Source organism: Chlorocebus sabaeus, chromosome 1 (assembly GCF_047675955.1).
Source record: "Chlorocebus sabaeus isolate Y175 chromosome 1, mChlSab1.0.hap1, whole genome shotgun sequence".
NCBI lineage: Eukaryota > Metazoa > Chordata > Mammalia > Primates > Cercopithecidae > Chlorocebus > Chlorocebus sabaeus.
In genome coordinates this window covers 51,429,028-51,445,953 of record NC_132904.1, presented here as the reverse complement: position 1 = coordinate 51,445,953, position 16,926 = coordinate 51,429,028, and the positions used below count along the sequence as shown (strand labels likewise).

At 44.0% G+C, this 16,926-nt stretch overlaps 1 protein-coding gene across 20 annotated transcripts in view; it reads left to right on the top strand.

Moving 5' to 3' along the window:
* Positions 1–16,926, top strand: part of BMAL1 (basic helix-loop-helix ARNT like 1) — a 110,260-nt gene that overhangs the window by 91,128 nt on the left and 2,206 nt on the right. For 7 of the 20 annotated variants that reach the window (XM_037999663.2, XM_037999660.2, XM_073018139.1 and 4 more), the window contains 8 exons: positions 122–271; positions 2,661–2,907; positions 4,587–4,693; positions 6,110–6,260; positions 7,098–7,186; positions 8,794–8,917; positions 11,598–11,691; positions 16,130–16,232. In XM_037999663.2, coding sequence (XP_037855591.1) covers positions 122–271; positions 2,661–2,907; positions 4,587–4,693; positions 6,110–6,260; positions 7,098–7,186; positions 8,794–8,917; positions 11,598–11,691; positions 16,130–16,232 — 1,065 coding nt within the window. The remainder of the gene's footprint in view (positions 1–121; positions 272–2,660; positions 2,908–4,586; positions 4,694–6,109; positions 6,261–7,097; positions 7,187–8,793; positions 8,918–11,597; positions 11,692–16,129; positions 16,233–16,926) is intronic. The other 13 variants (XM_037999666.2, XM_073018153.1, XM_008006326.3 and 10 more) reach the window with 3 other exon arrangements.

Sequence of the window (16,926 nt, the reverse complement as noted above, 5' to 3'; positions counted from 1 at the left end):
TCTCATGTCATCATTATAAAACAGTGAGGCAGGCAAGAAAAGGCTTTGCTCAAGGTCACACTCCCCCTCCTGACAGACAACACTGCTCTCAGTTTATCACATTTTGTGTATTGATTTGCAGCTGGACTTCCAGTTAAAACAGATATAACCCCTGGGCCATCTCGATTATGTTCTGGAGCACGACGTTCTTTCTTCTGTAGGATGAAGTGTAACAGGCCTTCAGTAAAGGTTGAAGACAAGGACTTCCCCTCTACCTGCTCAAAGAAAAAAGGTAACAATTAAAACCCTGTGACAGGTGAAGCTTGCTTTCTACAGCAGAGCTCTCAGCAGGGCATTGGTTCAGTGGTTTCTGGCTGGCCAGAGTGGCAGGTCCCAGAACTGCAGCCGGTACCCTGCAGTCCTCCCCTCCCTGTGTGTAGGGCAGTTGGGAGCAGAGGAGAGAGCTGAAAAGCCCGATGGCAGAGATTTGTGGAGAGGACTCCTCTGTTTAAATTGTGTTTCTTTTAATGCGATTGAGGAAGAATACTCTCAGCCACAATCCTAACTGCTTCACGAACACCCACCAGTCTACCAAAATTACTCTGAGCTCACCAGTGACCTTCATATTGTTAAATGGAATGCACACTTTTCCTTTGTCTTCCTTCTTGAAGTGTTCTCTTCCCTTGATTCCATGAAACCACATTCTTCCTCCTCCTCGACCCCCTGCTGCTACAGGCTCTCTTGCTGGCCCCTTTGCTGGCTGCTCCTCTCTGTCCTGGGCTGCTTCTCTGTCTGCAGTCTCTCTCTGTAGGTCACATCATCTACTCCCTTGGCTTTAAATGCCAACAACTTCCACATTCATATTTCCAGCCTAGACTTCTCTTTTGAACTCCATATTCATAAATGTACTGCTTACTAAATCAACCTGCTTGGATATCTCAGGGGAATCTCCAACAGGATACATGCCGAAGTAATCACCTGAGCCTCTCCTCTAGCATAAATGGCACTGCCATCCAGCTGGCTGCTCATGCTAGAAGCTGGGGAGGCACCCTCACTTCTGTCTCACCACCCCACTCCTCAGTCCCATTAGTTATGAAATCCTGCCACAGAGAGTCCCATCTGCAAAAGTTCTCTGAAATGTTTGTCCCTTTCCATGCTGCCTACTGTCACTCAGCTCCCAGCTGCCCCCAACTCTCACCAGGTCGAAAGTGTAGACGCACATGTTCCCCACCCCCAACACAGCAGCCAGGATGATCTTTTTATCAGTCCCCTTTTAAAAACCCTTCAGTGTTCCCTATTGCTCTTGAAGAAAAGCTCAAAATATTTAACGTGACCATGCAGCCCCTGACCCTGCCACTAAGCACATGTAAGCCATGTTGACTTCCTTTGATGCCTCAAGCCCTTTCTGGGCAATGCCTCTGCACATACTGTCGCTTCCTGGTTGGAATTTCTTCCCTCTCCCCATAAGCTCCCTTCACATGGCTGTCTCCAACCTCAGACTGCCTTATGTCTTATAGCACCCTGCTGGTTTGCTTTCTAGTGCTTTCTTGTACTTGCTGTTATATAGTTATTTGTGTGATTATTTGTTTAAAGTCTGTCTCCCCACTAGGCTGTGAACTCCACAAGGGCATGTCTGATTTGTTTTTCACTCTTATTCCAGTAACCAGCACAGACTCCACGCTTGGCAGACACTCCATAGTGGCTTGCTTGTTGGTGAAGTCTATAAGTGCTCTACACTTAATGTGTCCCGAATCAAAATCTTTTTTTTCTCTCTCTCTGCTGGTCTGTTTTCTCTCCTCTCTGAGTCAGTGAATGACACCAGCAACCACCCAATCCAGAAAAGTTGGAGTCATCTTCATTTGTTTCTTTCCCTTAAGCCTGATATTCATAGCAAATCCCAATAGTTTGATCTCAGAAATTTCTCCTGCTTCCTTTCTCTGCTCCCTCTCATCTTCACTGCACTGCCATAGTTCAGTCCTGCTCATCTCTTGCTGTATTATAGCCACTGGCCCCTGATCTAGCATTCCTACTTGTGTTTTCTACTCTCTTCCAGTTCACACATCACTCTGTTCCTACAGCATCCAAACCACAATTTGATTTTGCTATTTCTGCACTTAAATACCTTTAGAGGCTCTCCATCTCCTGCCTTAAAAAAAAAATAGACCAACATATTGGTTAGCAAGTGATCCATGGCCCTTTTAATCTTCCCCCAACCTGCCTTTCCAATTTGCCCCTCACTCCCAGTACCTCCAATTTCACTTCAACCACACAGAGCTCTTGGCCATTCCTATATAGGCTGTTCCTCTGTGCCTTTGTATGTCCTCAGCCTTTATACATTCTAGTCCCTCAGCCACTGCTCATCCTTCTTGACCCACCTCCTCCACTGGTTTTTTGGGGGAGCCTTCCTTTCCCCAGAAAGAGTTAGATATTCCTTCCTTGGTGTATGTAATGAATGCCCATGGTATAACTGGCCCTACTTAAGCATACTGACACTGGATGACAGTTTTTGTTTTTCTTTCTGTCTACCCCTTTCACTAGATGCTCACTTCTGGAGAGAGAAGCATTGATTTTTTTTTTTTTTTTTTTTTTACTCCCTACCTACATCCCACCCCACCATCGGCTGCGTACACCTCTATGACCCAAACCTAGTGCTGACACTAACCACAAACTTTGCCTTCTAGCAGATCGAAAAAGCTTCTGCACAATCCACAGCACAGGCTATTTGAAAAGCTGGCCACCCACAAAGATGGGGCTGGATGAAGACAATGAACCAGACAATGAGGGGTGTAACCTCAGCTGCCTCGTTGCAATTGGACGACTGCATTCTCATGTAGTTCCACAACCAGTGAATGGGGAAATCAGGGTGAAATCTATGGAATATGTTTCTCGGCACGCGATAGATGGAAAGTTTGTTTTTGTAGACCAGAGGTAAGAGTCTACATACTACTCTTGAGCAATGATGGTAGAGGATTTTCAACCCTGATCTAAAAAGCAGAGAAGACTGGGCCATCAGCTGGCTTTTCTAAGAAAGAAAGAAAGAAACAAATCTGGGTGGAGTGGCTCACACCTGAAATCCCAGCACTTTGGGAGGCCAAGGCGGGTGGATCACTTGAGCCCAGGAGTTTGAGACTAGCCTGGGCAACATGGCAAAACCCTGTCTCTACTAAAAATACAAAAATTAGCCAGTCATGGTGGCACATACCCGTAGTCCCAACCCTCTGGAGGCTGAGGCAGGAGGATCACCTGAGCCTTGGGAGATCAAGGCTGCAGTAAGCTGTGATTGTACCACTGCACTTCCTCCTGGGCAACAGAGTGAGACCCTGTTTCAAAAAAAAAAGAAAGAGACAAGTGATGTGAGTCTCTGTTAAAAAAAAAAAATGAGATTCAATAGGATATCATAAATACAGAGATTTTTCTGTCATTCTTTGGCATATAGAGACAGTTAAGTGAGTGCCTTGATGTCCATGGCTGAAAGAAAAATAGTAGGGATAGCATGCTGTCTGAATCTATGGAATGTTCCAGGACCATTATTGTGATTGAAATTCTTTTCAATCTAGGACTTGGAAGCAATTATTTCGTCCTGAGTTGTCCAATAAAATACTCATTGTCCATGGTAGCCTCCTATGTGGCTAACGGCACAGACATAGAACATTTCCCTCATCACAGAAATTATTGTTGGACAGCCTTGATCTAATCCAGCCTCCTTATTTTATGGATGAAGAACGGAGGCCCAGCCTGGGGACTGGTCTCCTGTAGGATTCACAACTAATTGGTAATAGACCTGGACCAAGCACCCAGGTGTCCCAAATTTACTGCTGCCTACTGCTTTCCTTCAGAATATGCATAGGCTAATAATTTTTCTGGCTACTAGAGACAGCCACAACATGCTGGAAAAGGAGACAGCCTCAGCTGTCTTGTGGCCTCAGCTGCTGCAGCTTCTGGCATTTGGTTGTCCTGATAAAAAGGAGGCAGCAAAAACCAGAAGCCTTGCACTGAGATTTAGATTTATACCACATTTTAATCTAATTAATGTAGTTCCTTTTTAAAAGACGGATCTCAGTCTGTCACCCAGGCTAAAGTGCAGTGGCGAGATCTTGGCTTACTGCAGCCTTGACCTCCCGGGCTCAAGCAGTCCTCCTACCTCAGCCTCCCAAGTAGCTGTGACCATACATGTGTGTCACCATACCCAGCTCATTTTTCTGTGTTTTTGGTAGAGACAGGGTTTCGCCATGTTGCCCAAGCTAATCTTGAACTCCTGAGCTCAATCTGCCCACCTCGGCCTCCCAAAGTGCTGGGATGACAGGCATGAGCCACTGTGCCTGACTGCTTACCATTTTTAAAGCCCCCTCAGATTTGATTTCTTGTGATAATAGTCCCTTTACAAAGCTTCTTTGCTTTGTTTCCCTCTATTTTTATAGCTTTGATTAAATTCAGATGCCTGAAAAAAAAAGATCCACACAGTGAGCCCTCTGAAAATCCATCCAGCTCTTTTGTTTACAGCTTTGACCTTGCTCTCATAGGCTGTAGCAGGGTTTATCCATTGCAAAGTTGCAATTAATCGTCTGAATGGCTTTTTCTTCTTTAAATATTCCTTTATTCCCTTTTAGGGCAACAGCTATTTTGGCATATTTACCACAAGAACTTCTAGGCACATCGTGTTATGAATACTTTCACCAAGATGACATAGGACATCTTGCAGAATGTCATAGGCAAGGTAAGCTAGGATGTATAAAAGATCTTAAGTTTAAAGTGTCCCCTTGCTTCTAGACTAGTCCACATGACCTTCCAGGGAAATCTGTCCACTGAGGATGTAGGACTCAGCCAGCCTAGGACTCTTCAGGTCAGAACATCTGTGTGAAGAGGGAACTGCTGCCTGCAGGCACTGTTTATCCCCTTGTAGTTGCCCTGTGCTGACTGCATGGCAGTTTCTAAAAGACATCTCTTGTTCAGAGGGTTTTCCCAGACCCTGGATTTAGTACGGCCGAGACTGATCTGATTCTCTTTTCCATTCAAGCCTGCACTACCTCCTGTACTTTCTCTCTTGACTAATACTGTGGCTCCATGTGCAGCCTCCTGAGAGAGACCAACACTGACTCCTTTTACTGTGTCTCCACCAGATCCTGTTCATTCACCTCAGAAATGCATTTCCAAAAGTCTACTTTTTACCACCCCTACTGCCATCACCCTGGTTCAGGCTCTTGTGCCTACCTAGAGACCCATGATAGACTTCTCAGCGTTTCCCTGCTCCCTCTCACCCCCAGTTCATCTTCCATAGTTATCCCATTTATCCCCATCATCCCCAGATAGATTGAGACTGATAACATCAGCCTGCTTAAAAACCTCCTGCTTTAGACTCAAGCCCAAACGCTTTTGACAGGCATTCAAATGTGAGACTTTCCACCTCCTGGCCCCAGCCCACCTCCTCAGTTTCAGTCCCCATCCCTGCCTACAGAGGCCTGTGCTCCAGGCACCCTGACCTTCTCACTGGCCCCTCCCCGACCAGACCCTGCTGCTCCTCAGGCACTGCTGGGTTCTTCTCTCCCTCCTTCTCTTGGCAAACTCGTGTTCATCCCTCAAGGCTCTGATCTCTTCTCCTGTATAGCCTTCCCTCACTCCTTTTCTTGAGGGCAGGAGTCATAGCCTGTCTCCTCTTGTATCTCCAGTGCCTGGCACATGAGAAGTGCTCATTACATGTTTATTACATGAAAGAATGAGGTTGAATAGGTGAGTGGCCTCTGTCGATTTGGATGTTCTTATTTCAAATAAGTTCTGTATTGCCCTCGGGCTTTGTGATTGGGATAAAGCATGACATTTTGGACAGTGCCTTCTCATTTGCTGGTGGTCATGTTAGAGCTGATTCCAGTTAGATATATAACATGCAGTCAGTAATTCCCTAGAGCCTCAATTTTACAGACTATGGAAAATTGTGACAGCTTCACAAATGAATTGAAAGGTTCTGAGTTAGACCCTCAGAAACAACCTGTTTCCTGAGTGTTGACCATTGGGGTTTCCTTGGCTTACTAAAGAGCGATGTCATTGCTCAGGTACCTTTACTATTTTGTATTGGATGTCCTGTTTAATACTTTCATCTGAGAAAACAACAATGTTCATGTTTTTTTTACATTTTCAGTTTTACAGACGAGAGAAAAAATTACAACTAATTGCTATAAATTTAAAATCAAAGATGGTTCTTTTATCACACTACGGAGTCGATGGTTCAGTTTCATGAACCCTTGGACCAAGGAAGTAGAATATATTGTCTCCACTAACACTGTTGTTTTGTAAGTACTTTTCCTATATCTGAAGCTCCCCTTGCTTCAAAGAGATGCCTAGGGCTCCTTATCTAGAAAATGGGGTGCAGGCAACATCCAGTATCACATCCTTTAATGCCATCTTGCTAATACCTGTGAAGCCTCAGGACTGGCAGAAGCTAGAAAGGATTGTTAGCAAAGGACAAGCTTCAGTACTTGTACCGTGCAGGCCCTGGCTTATGAAACTGCTCCAGGAAACAGCAACATTTCCTTCCAGATAAAGCAGCTAACCTTTGAATTGCACAGGCCCTGCACTCTAGACATCCACTTGTGCTGCTGTGGAGGAAGGGGTTGACGATCTATGAAAGGCTCATACAGGCACTAGCTCACACTGGCCTTGGCTGAGGATCTATCAGGCAGGGGGTCCAAGCACTGGCAGCTGGAATGCCATCTCAAAAGGCTGCTACCTGCTAGAGGAGCAGAGGGAGGTGAAGGAGCCTCTCTTCGGCCAGGCCTGCTCTCCACTGTTCCTTCCCCATAGTGTCCAAAACCCCACCTATCGTTAGAGCTGCGTGAGGGGCCAGGGCTAGGTGCACTGCAGGCTGGCAGGAGGAGGTGCTATAGTGCTGGCAGTGGTTACTGCAGCCACCACCTCTGCTGAACTGTGACATATTAGGCAGGCCCAGGCAGGCAGTGGGGCCAAAGGCCAGGATGCAAACAGTGAGACCTGTTCTCCCACTCAGACACACACTTCATTTTCTGGCCTGTCCAGGTCCAGAGTGGACACCGGACACCTTGGCCAAGTTGAAAGGTTCACAGTTCTGAGCAGGCCTGACTCACGTTTCCTTATTGCTGGGATGTTCACAGAGCCAACGTCCTGGAAGGCGCGGACCCAACCTTCCCACAGCTCACAGCATCCCCCCACAGCATGGACAGCATGCTGCCCTCTGGAGAAGGTAACTATGTGCTGCTGGGGCCCTGGGACTTGTCCGTGAGAAGCTGCTTGTGGTCAAATATCCTCCCCTAAAGTATTCAGGGTCCCCTCCATTCATATTCTGTGGAACAAGGGAGGTCTAGAGGGGATGATGTGTGGATTTCCCCATGAATGCCGAGGACACTGTCATGTCACTTTCTGTTGAGCCAGAATACTAGGAGCTCACTGATGCACTTCCCAAAGCTGCCAGCCCCTGGAAGCCCTTGAGCTTGCAAACTTCCTACTCCCCTTGTGCTTTCCTCCTGTGTTGCCTAGTGGCCATGAGGTGAAGTGCTCTTTGGTGACTGTCACTGGCTCCTGTGGTTGGCAGGAAGGTGTCTTTCGGCACTGGGGTGTGTACCATACCCAGTGGGCTCCCTTCTCAGGCTCAGCCTTGGCCCTGTCCCTGCTGTCCACACTGGACTCATCCTTCCTGGGACCATCCCCACATGCATGGCTGCTGCCCCCATCAATGACTCCATCAGTCATCTCCATCGATGATTCCCACATCCACATCTCCAGCCCCAGTCTCTCTCCCAAGCTCCAGATCTGTCTCTCCAAATGCCTCATAGACAGAATCACCTGGATTCCCAGAGGCACCTGAAATTCAGAATATCCCAAGCTGATTTTCTGCACTCCCCAACCTGATTGGTTAAGCCAGAAACCTGGCTGCTGTCTCTCCCCCATTATATCCAAACACAGAGTCCTGAACCTTCTATCTCTTAAACTTCATCACCACTGTTGCTATTTCACCCTCCTCATCTGCTGCCTGGATCACTGCAAATCACTTTGCAACTCTAGTCCCACTCTCCCCACCCCATCCTCCATTGTAGTTCATTCTCCTTGCCGTGGACTTTCTAATAACCCAGATCTCATTTGTGCCTTTTCTGTGTATTGTCCTTTGGTACTCCTCATTCGCTTGTGGGAACTGTCCAAATTCGTTAGTACGGCATCCAAGAGGCTCCTCATGATCGGATTGGTACCTGCTGCCCCAGTTTCATCTATCATGCTCTCATCATCATTCATGATGAATTCCTTGGAGGAGTCTCCCAAGTTTTAATCTGCCTCAGTGCTCCTGCACGTGTTGGTTGCTGTGCCTGGAATGCTTTCGCCTCCTTACCTCTCTGCCAAGCTAATTCATACTCATCTCTCAAGACTCAGCTCAGGGTGAACTTGTTCCAGAAGCTGCACCTGGCCCCAGATGAGTTGGTTGCCTTGTGCTTGCCTGTCAAACTTACGACATTTTGCTTTAGCCATTGTGTTCATCCTGTTGGTTTCCCTGTTAAACTGTGAGCTCCTTGAGGGCAGGGACTTGTCTCTGTAACCCTGGCACATACAGTGGTCTTCAATAAATGTTTTTTTCAGTGCATGAAGGGAATTAGATGCTGCATGAAGGGAAAAAACTAGCCTCAGATCCTAGAAGGAAACGAGCCTTTCCCTGCTGGAATGCCTTTTCCTGACAAGCTGTAGCCCTAAAGTCCCTCAAGGCACAACTCTGATGTTGAAATGCAAGTGGATCATGGGATAAACTGGTTTTACTTTAATATATAATAGTATTTCTTCCTCAGTTTTCCCCTTTCCTACTCTCAGATTCCTTTGTTGTAGGTGGCCCAAAGAGGACCCACCCCACTGTTCCAGGGATTCCAGGGGGAACCCGGGCTGGGGCAGGAAAAATAGGCCGAATGATTGCTGAGGAAATCATGGAAATCCACAGGCAAGTAACACCTTCTAGTGCCTCTGTTAAACCAGTGGTTCTCAACCCAGGGAAATTTTTTCCCCCAGGGGATATTTTGCAATGTCAGGAGACATTTTTGGTCTTCACAACTGGGTGGGAGGTTGCTACTTAAACATCCTGTGAATAGAGACCAGAGATGCTGCTTGTTAAACATCCTATAGTAAATAAGACAGTTCCCCGCTCCCCACCCAACAAAGAAATCCTGCCTTAAATAAAGATGCTAAACCAAAACAGCCCAGAGCTAAAGAGAATTATTGAGGAGACTTTCTTATGGCTCAGGGAGCTTCCCAGTGCGGACAGATGTACCTTTACTTTACAGGAATGCAGGAGTAGAGCTGTGAACTATCAGAGTGATCTGGACCTTAACAGAACATTCTTTTTTTTTTTTTTCAATCAAAGAGCTGCCCAGGATTAGTACTAGAGACCAAGCAGATCAGCTAGTTATTACTAGCTGTCTTGGGAGAGACTTTCTCTCCACATGAAAGAGAAGGAGCTTAGGAACAGTCCACCTGCGTGTGAGTCCTGGGCCTGTCTCTCTACCTGGCTCTGCTGAGACTTACTTCACCTCTTGCTGTCTGTTGACTTAAACCATAAAAAGAAAGCACTGTTTCCCAAGAATTGTGTTAGGATTGTGAGGGCACTCAGGAAAGCTCCAGGAACATAGCCTGACATATAGTGAGTGCTTAAAAATTAATTAAATCTGTCTTTAAGAGCAGTCATTGAGAGGGACGCAGTTATCATAAGTCTGTCCAAATTTGGGGAATAGAGAAGGTGGTAACCAGATTCTTCAGAATGCAACTTAATGTAACATAATAATAAGAAAAGGAAGAAAAAACTGCTGCCACTGGATTCTGTCAGGAGAATTAGAGGCTGGCCTGTTTTCCAATTGGCCCATAAAGGGGCTGTTATCCCCATAGGTAACACAGCTCTCTTCCAACCCCACAGGGTTAGTGGGTGTGACCTCTGCATCAGGAAGGAGATATGAGGGTAGTGTGCAGTGTAATCAGGTTCAAACCCTGTACTTTGCATTTGCATACGCTATACTTTGCTTGAGACCATCCAAGAACAGTATCAAACAGTCCTTGACCTCAAGAATTTTAAAATCTTTTAGAAGTCTATTTTCTTTATGATAACAGGAAAAAGGGAGAGTGCATGGGCCAAAGCAAGTGAAGGAGGAAAGATCTGAACTTGGCCTTAGCCAGGGTTTGCAATGAGAGTGGATGTTCCCTCTAGAAGAGTCAGGGATATTCTTGAGTGGGCATGTGAGTGGCAAATTCAGGGTCAAGAAACAAGCTACCTAACTGGGCAGGTTTTGTGTAGGAAGGAGACACAAAGCTATGATGGGAGATTAAGAAACCCAAGAAATGATACTATGCAGTTTGGACTGGAAGAAACCTGTAAGACCCCATTTGTTGTAGGTTGCTGAACAAGCATCCAAAGTCTTGTATTACGCTTTGTGGAAGTTGCATTGGAATAGGGAGAGATGAAGGTGGGCATGTTTGATAACCCAGGAATGAGGCCTTATCCGACAGAGATGACACTGCCAAAAGAGAAATCAGTAATCTAAGGTCTAGCGTTTGAAGATTAAATCAGGAATGATGAAACAGCAATTCCAAGATGAGAAACCTGGGAAAACAGTGGTTTCATAGACATAAGTAGGGAAAGGTGGGGGACACTCAGCAATTTTTCCGTAAGCAATTAGCAGCTATTTGTGCATGCTGAGAATACATGATACGTAGTTGTAAACTGCCGTTAAGAAGCTTATAATCCAGAAAGAAAACTTGTTCACTCTCAAATCTAGAGAACTAGGCAATACAAGAACCAAAGGACTTCTGGGCAGTGGAGGAGTGGTCTCTGGGTCACCCAAAAGCTGCATTCATCCATGTAGGAGCTGAGAGCCCTGTGGTTACACAACTGCCATCATACTCTCCCTTAACTCTAGCTGCAATGCCAAGTGATGGATTCTTTCCTGAGGTCCTTCAGCCTGACAAGTGTTTAGGTGGATTTACAGTTCTAAGTCTTCCCTTCTATAAATCTTCTGAGAGATATGCTAGATAAGAAAGTCCTGGACCCATTTTTCATCAACCACTGCCTTCGAAGACTGCTCTTACTATCACTACTCCTAGGCTACCTTTTAGAGCCTGGTGCCCTCCATGTCCTGAGAGTATTCACTAGCTAAACAGTGTTTGTGGAGAAGGGGATAAATTTTTTGCTGTGGATCAAAGATGCAGGTTGATCTTAGAAGGCCTCCTCCAATTCACCTGGATTCTGTGAGGAAATAAAACTGGCCACTTACTTGAAATTCACCAACTGAATGCAAACTCCAATCCAAGGGCTTTGTCAGTCAGATGCTTGACTCTAGGGACCGCATTCGGTGCCTGCAGAACAAATCCAGCTTGTCACCTCTTTTTGTAAATAAAGTTTTACTGGAACACAGCCACACCGATTCATGACTGTGGCTGCTTTCAAGCTGCAGAGGCAGAGTTGACCTTTTGTGACAGACACTGTATGACCTAGAGAGCCTACTATCTGGGGCTTACAGAAAAAGCTTGCCAAACCCTAATCTAGATCTTCATCCCCTTTCTCACCTTTACCCCTTAACAAAACACACACACTCCACTGAAAAAAGAAAAGGCAGTGTAATTCTCTTTTCTGACAGGATAAGAGGGTCATCGCCTTCTAGCTGTGGCTCCAGCCCACTGAACATCACGAGTACGCCTCCCCCTGATGCCTCTTCTCCAGGAGGCAAGAAGGTAAGACTGATGACTCTTAGCCTAAGCTAGAGAGCCTCTTGCCCAAGATCTGAAATGTTGGGGGTGGGAGTATGGAATTGCAACTGTGACTGCTGAGACAAGTTGGACTACTTCCTCCTTGAAGTAAATCCATCTGTGTGAGGCTGGATACAAAGCATACTGGTAGGGCTAGGGAGGCTTGCTGGCATCCTCAGAGGCTTTCTTCCATGTGAGTGGAAGAAGGGAGAAAGAATAAGGAATGGGGAACTGTCAGTTCAGTTAATTGAGGGAGCAAATTTAAGAGTTCCCATGAGGGAAAGATTACTGAGTACCTCACATAGAAAAGTTTCTCATTATCTGCCAGGAGTTTTCAAGGGAGAAAATATTAGTGTCTAGGGCAGGCAATGGAAACAGCAGTGCCACCACACTGCTTTGGAAATCAAGCCATGCTTTATAGCTGCAGAATACTTGGGGATCTGCTGCCTGGAGGTTCCTGTGGTGTGACAGCATTGGATCCAAGCAGTGGATCAATCACCAGCCCTCATGAAGAGCTTTCTATAAGACTACACTATAAATAGGTTTAGGAACCAGTCATTTGTTTTCATCTTTGCCGGAGAACTTATAAGCCTAGGCCCACGTTAATCGTAAATCATAAATCTGTTTATACTGCCTGATGTCAGTAGAGCTTAGGACAGTTTAAACGCCAGCATTTTGGACACAATGGCTTCCCTCCCCATCTCCTAAAACACATAGAGAGAGAGAATATTAGGAATTTCTATAGGCAGGATTCCTAGGGCACAAACCATCAAAAGCAGGGCAAGGATTTTCAAAACTGAGCTCCCCGGAGGTTTGTTCAGGTTACCAAGAGCTGTGGTGTTACCAGGTGGGATGGGTGTGGGGGTAGTTGCTAAGGAGAGAAGGTAAGGGCAGAAATCCTGCTTCTGCAAGGGCAGCAATACTTCTTTTTTATATAGGAATCTTCTCCAAACATTTCTATTTGAAAAAGGGTTTTGCTCCCCTCAAAAAGGTTGAAAGTCAACAAATTAATGGGTAAGACTACAAAGAAAGAAAGACCTGGGTTCGAAGCTTGGCCTTGCCATGTGCTAGTTATATGAACTTGTACAACTTTCAAGCCCTAGTTTTCTTTATAATGGAGCTAATACTGGTTAGGGTAGCCAGCATCTTTGCACATGAGGTCCTATTATGAGATAATATATGTGGAAGTGCTTGGCTCACAATACCCATTGACAGGTGATGTCTGGGTTTGGCATCCCGTGCCCCTCGTCCCCTTGCCCCTAACACACGCACTGCTTGCCAGCCGTCTTCTTAGTTGTCCTTCTGTTACACCTCCAGGTCCTTCCTGCATATTGGATCCACCATCTTCTTAGGGTGGTCTTCCAGTCTCTGCTTCTCAAGTTAACTTTTAGGTACTTTACTTGACTCCTGGTATTACCAGGGATTCTACTACTTGGTTTTGAAAGGTTATCAGTCCAGTATAGGCTTAAATATTACTCAAAGAACTTTCATATACATTGTCTCATCTCACCTTCACAACATTATAGTGACAAGATCCAGGCTTCTCAGTGTTCGTTTTATAAGTATGGCCCGAAACTACAATCCTGGGCTCATGACTTCCAATTCTTTTCACATCAACAACTACCAGCAATCAAAAGCTGCGCTCTGCATCATAAAGCTCCAGCTATTTTTGAGGCACTTATGAAACTTCTTCCTTTTCTTTGGGAAGAATGGATTATAAAATGAATCTGTGAGAAGAAATTTGGATGTGTTCTCATGAGATGAATCCTGGGCAGCAGAACTTACAAGAAAAGCAGCTTAAACAAGACAGTTAAAACTGACAGCAGTATTAAATGGTGCACCGTACCCAGCCCTTTCCAGTCACTTTCAAATTTGGAAGGTCCAAAAACGAACCATTTTGCCTGAAGTTGTTTCAGTCAGGATCAAGCTAAAAAGGAAGCCTAAGTGAGCCTCCATAGGTCCAGGAGAGTACAGACATCCAGAAGCATTAAGGAAAATTCAGATAAAGCAGCACTTCTACAAATGTCACCTGCAGTCTTTTTCCAGAAAGAGGGGGCACAAGATCCTTTTAAGGGTCTGCAACGTTAAAGCTATTTTCTTAATAATGTTAAGACATTAATTTTTTCACTGTATTGATAATGTGCACTATTCATGCTAAAAGCACTGTTGGGTAAAACTGCTGGCATTTTACCAAAATCAGACAAGTGGCACCAAACTATACTAGTAGTCACTGTATTCTTCACCACCACACACTTGCGATTAAAAAAAAAAAAAAAGTTTAAAGCCAGTTTCATTTAAGATTGTCCATCGTGGCTAGGTGCAGCAACTCACCCCTGTAATCTCAGCACTCTGGGAAGCTGAGGCAGGCAAACTGAGTCCAACAGTTCGAGGCAAGTCTGGGCAACATAGAGAAATCCCATCTCTACTAAAAAATACAAAAAATTATCCAGGTGTGGTGGTGTACCTGTAATCCCAGCTACTCGGGAGACTGAGGTGGGAGAATCACCTGAGCCCGGGAGGTTGAGGCTGCAGTGAGCTGAGATTGTGCCACTGTACTCCAGCCTGGGCAACCAGAGTGAGACCCTGTCAAGGAGGGAAGGAGGGAGGGAAAATGTCCATCATTACTTTTATAAAATTCTCAAGTACACATCTTTTTAATGCTCTGTGACAAAATGAGAAGTACACACAAAGAACTTGTGCTGCATACCAAAGTATGATGTTTGTCTCAAAAACTACTTGTGTGATTAAGTTGTGAGTTGAACTAGCTGCTATTTTCATTGGACACCATTTTTATTGTATATGGTCATTCAGTTTTGTGTATTTAGAATACATTTTTTTGGAAATGAACGAAGTGAACCTATCATTTCAAGGAAAATGACTGACAACATTTGTTGCCAATGATAAAATGTGAGCTTTCAAGCAAAAATTGGAATTTTTAGAAAACTTGTATCTGCTACTTTGACCTTGAGATCTTCCTAAAACTTAAAAAATGTTGATGAGATAGGAAGTATTAACAATGGTGATATTTTGATGCTGTATAATGAAATGTGTCAACATATAGAAGATATGCATAATTCAATGAACCAATATTTTCTAACTAAACGATGCAAGATATTTCAAAATCATGTAAGGGTAAAAGATCTAAGTGCAAAGATATAAAGAGTACAAAAAATTCATTGATACGGTTTCAGATTCCACTTTGCAACTCACCTTTAAGAAACTTCTACGTGTCAAGTTTTGAAGTGGTATCAAAAAAGAATACAATTATTTGAAAAGTCTATTAAAATATGCCTCCCTTTTCCAACTACTTATCTGTGGGAGGTTGGATTTCCTTCATATACTTGAATCACAAGACGTATCTAAATAGACTGAATGGAAAAACATATATGAGAATCCAGTTGAAAATTATTAAGCCACACATTAGATTTGCAAAAATGTAAAATAATACCCTTCTTGATAATTTTTTGTTATTTTTTGGAAAGTAGTTATTTTTCATTAAAATACTATTCATTATTTATGTCGACATATAGTGGGTTTCTTACATTTAAGAAATCTATTAGTTTTAATTTCAAATACAGTAAATATTGATAAATACAGCCTACATAAGCCAAAGTTCTTTGGAGTCCTCAATAATTTTTTTAAGAGTGTAAAAGGGTCCCTAGACCAAAACATTGCTGTGGAAATAAAGTAAGTTATAATGCCACCTACTGGCAAGGCCTGAAATCCCTGCTGCTCCTGAAAGCAGCAGCTACCAAACTGTTTCCTCATGTATATCCAGATAGGTCTCAAAGAATGCTCTTCTTTGATACTCAGCCAGGGGAAGGCAGCTGGGGTGAGTGGGGGAGATTTTGAGGCAGAATTAGAATTCTCCTACTGAGTAGCAGTAATAATCCTCCCCAGTGGCCTGTCTTAAGAACTTAAACCACAGGTTACTGAAGTTGGCACCTGTAGTATAAGAGATTTACTTTTAAGTGTTTTGTTCATTTGACTCCTTAGAGCTGTGTCTCTTCACAGTTTGTTAACTCCACTTATTTCTTCTTCAGAAATATCTGTCACTATGTTTTATTCCCTTATAGGGGAAGTACCTAGCTGGGCTCATTGAAATTTAGGCATTGGTCCTAAAGAAATATGTAGGCATCATGATTCCAGGCAGTTGAATGCTCTTGGGATTTTATTCAGCCTCTAAGTTGCCTCTGTGGGCTCACTAAAATGAAGAGAAAAGAACAGTTTGGGGGAGAGGTTTTTTTCTTACTATGACCATGTCTGTCTAACAGTTCCTTGTTTGAAATCATCCAACAGAAAACTGAAGCCATTTGAAGCTTCTCCCCACCCCACCCCATGCATTTCCAACATGCTTCATTTTCCTTTTGGCATTGCTCATAATACTGATTCAAACTTCACACTTCCCTCTTTTTGTTTGTAGATTTTAAATGGAGGGACTCCAGACATTCCTTCCAGTGGCCTACTATCAGGCCAGGCTCAGGAGAACCCAGGTTATCCATATTCTGATAGTTCTTCTATTCTTGGTAAGTGGCATTATTATTCATTTCCATTGCAATGAGCTTGCAAAACATCTGACATAGTCAGTTTTAAGAACTGAACTGTATGAAACAAGCTAATCCCAGATAAATTTGATAGGAACAGAATAAAAGTTTAAAATTTGTTTAACTCTCTAAAAAGTTGACTTCAGTGTTTGAGTTTTGGTGGAGGTCCAAATTTGTGCCTGGAACTCCAGAGGCGGCTACAGCTACCTAGACATAGGCTTTCTCCCATGTGGGGCATAATCTCTTCAGAAAGGCGGCTAATGAAGGTTCAGAGATAATGCCTAGAAGGGTGATTAGTAAGCATATCAGAAGGTACTAAAAGTCATTAAGTGAAAAAGAGTTTGCTTTTCCCATCACATCCATCTTTTTCTCTACTTGTCTTCCTAGATCTGTTTTTTTCCCCTAAACTCTCCCTTCCTATTTGCCTTTCTTTTTGTAACTCCTCTTAACTGGTTATATCAGAATATTAAAATAAGCTGAACTCAAATATTTTTAAGATTAAATTTTAAGCACTTTGTACTTATTTCTAAAATGATCATTTGATTCCTTAGAGCTGTGTCTCTTCACAACTTAACCCCACTTATGTCTTATGTATTTTTTAAAAATTGGTTCTTTCCTCTGAAAAACAGCAATATAAAAAAAGATAGCCATGCAGCCCAAAAAGCAGCCTCTCACC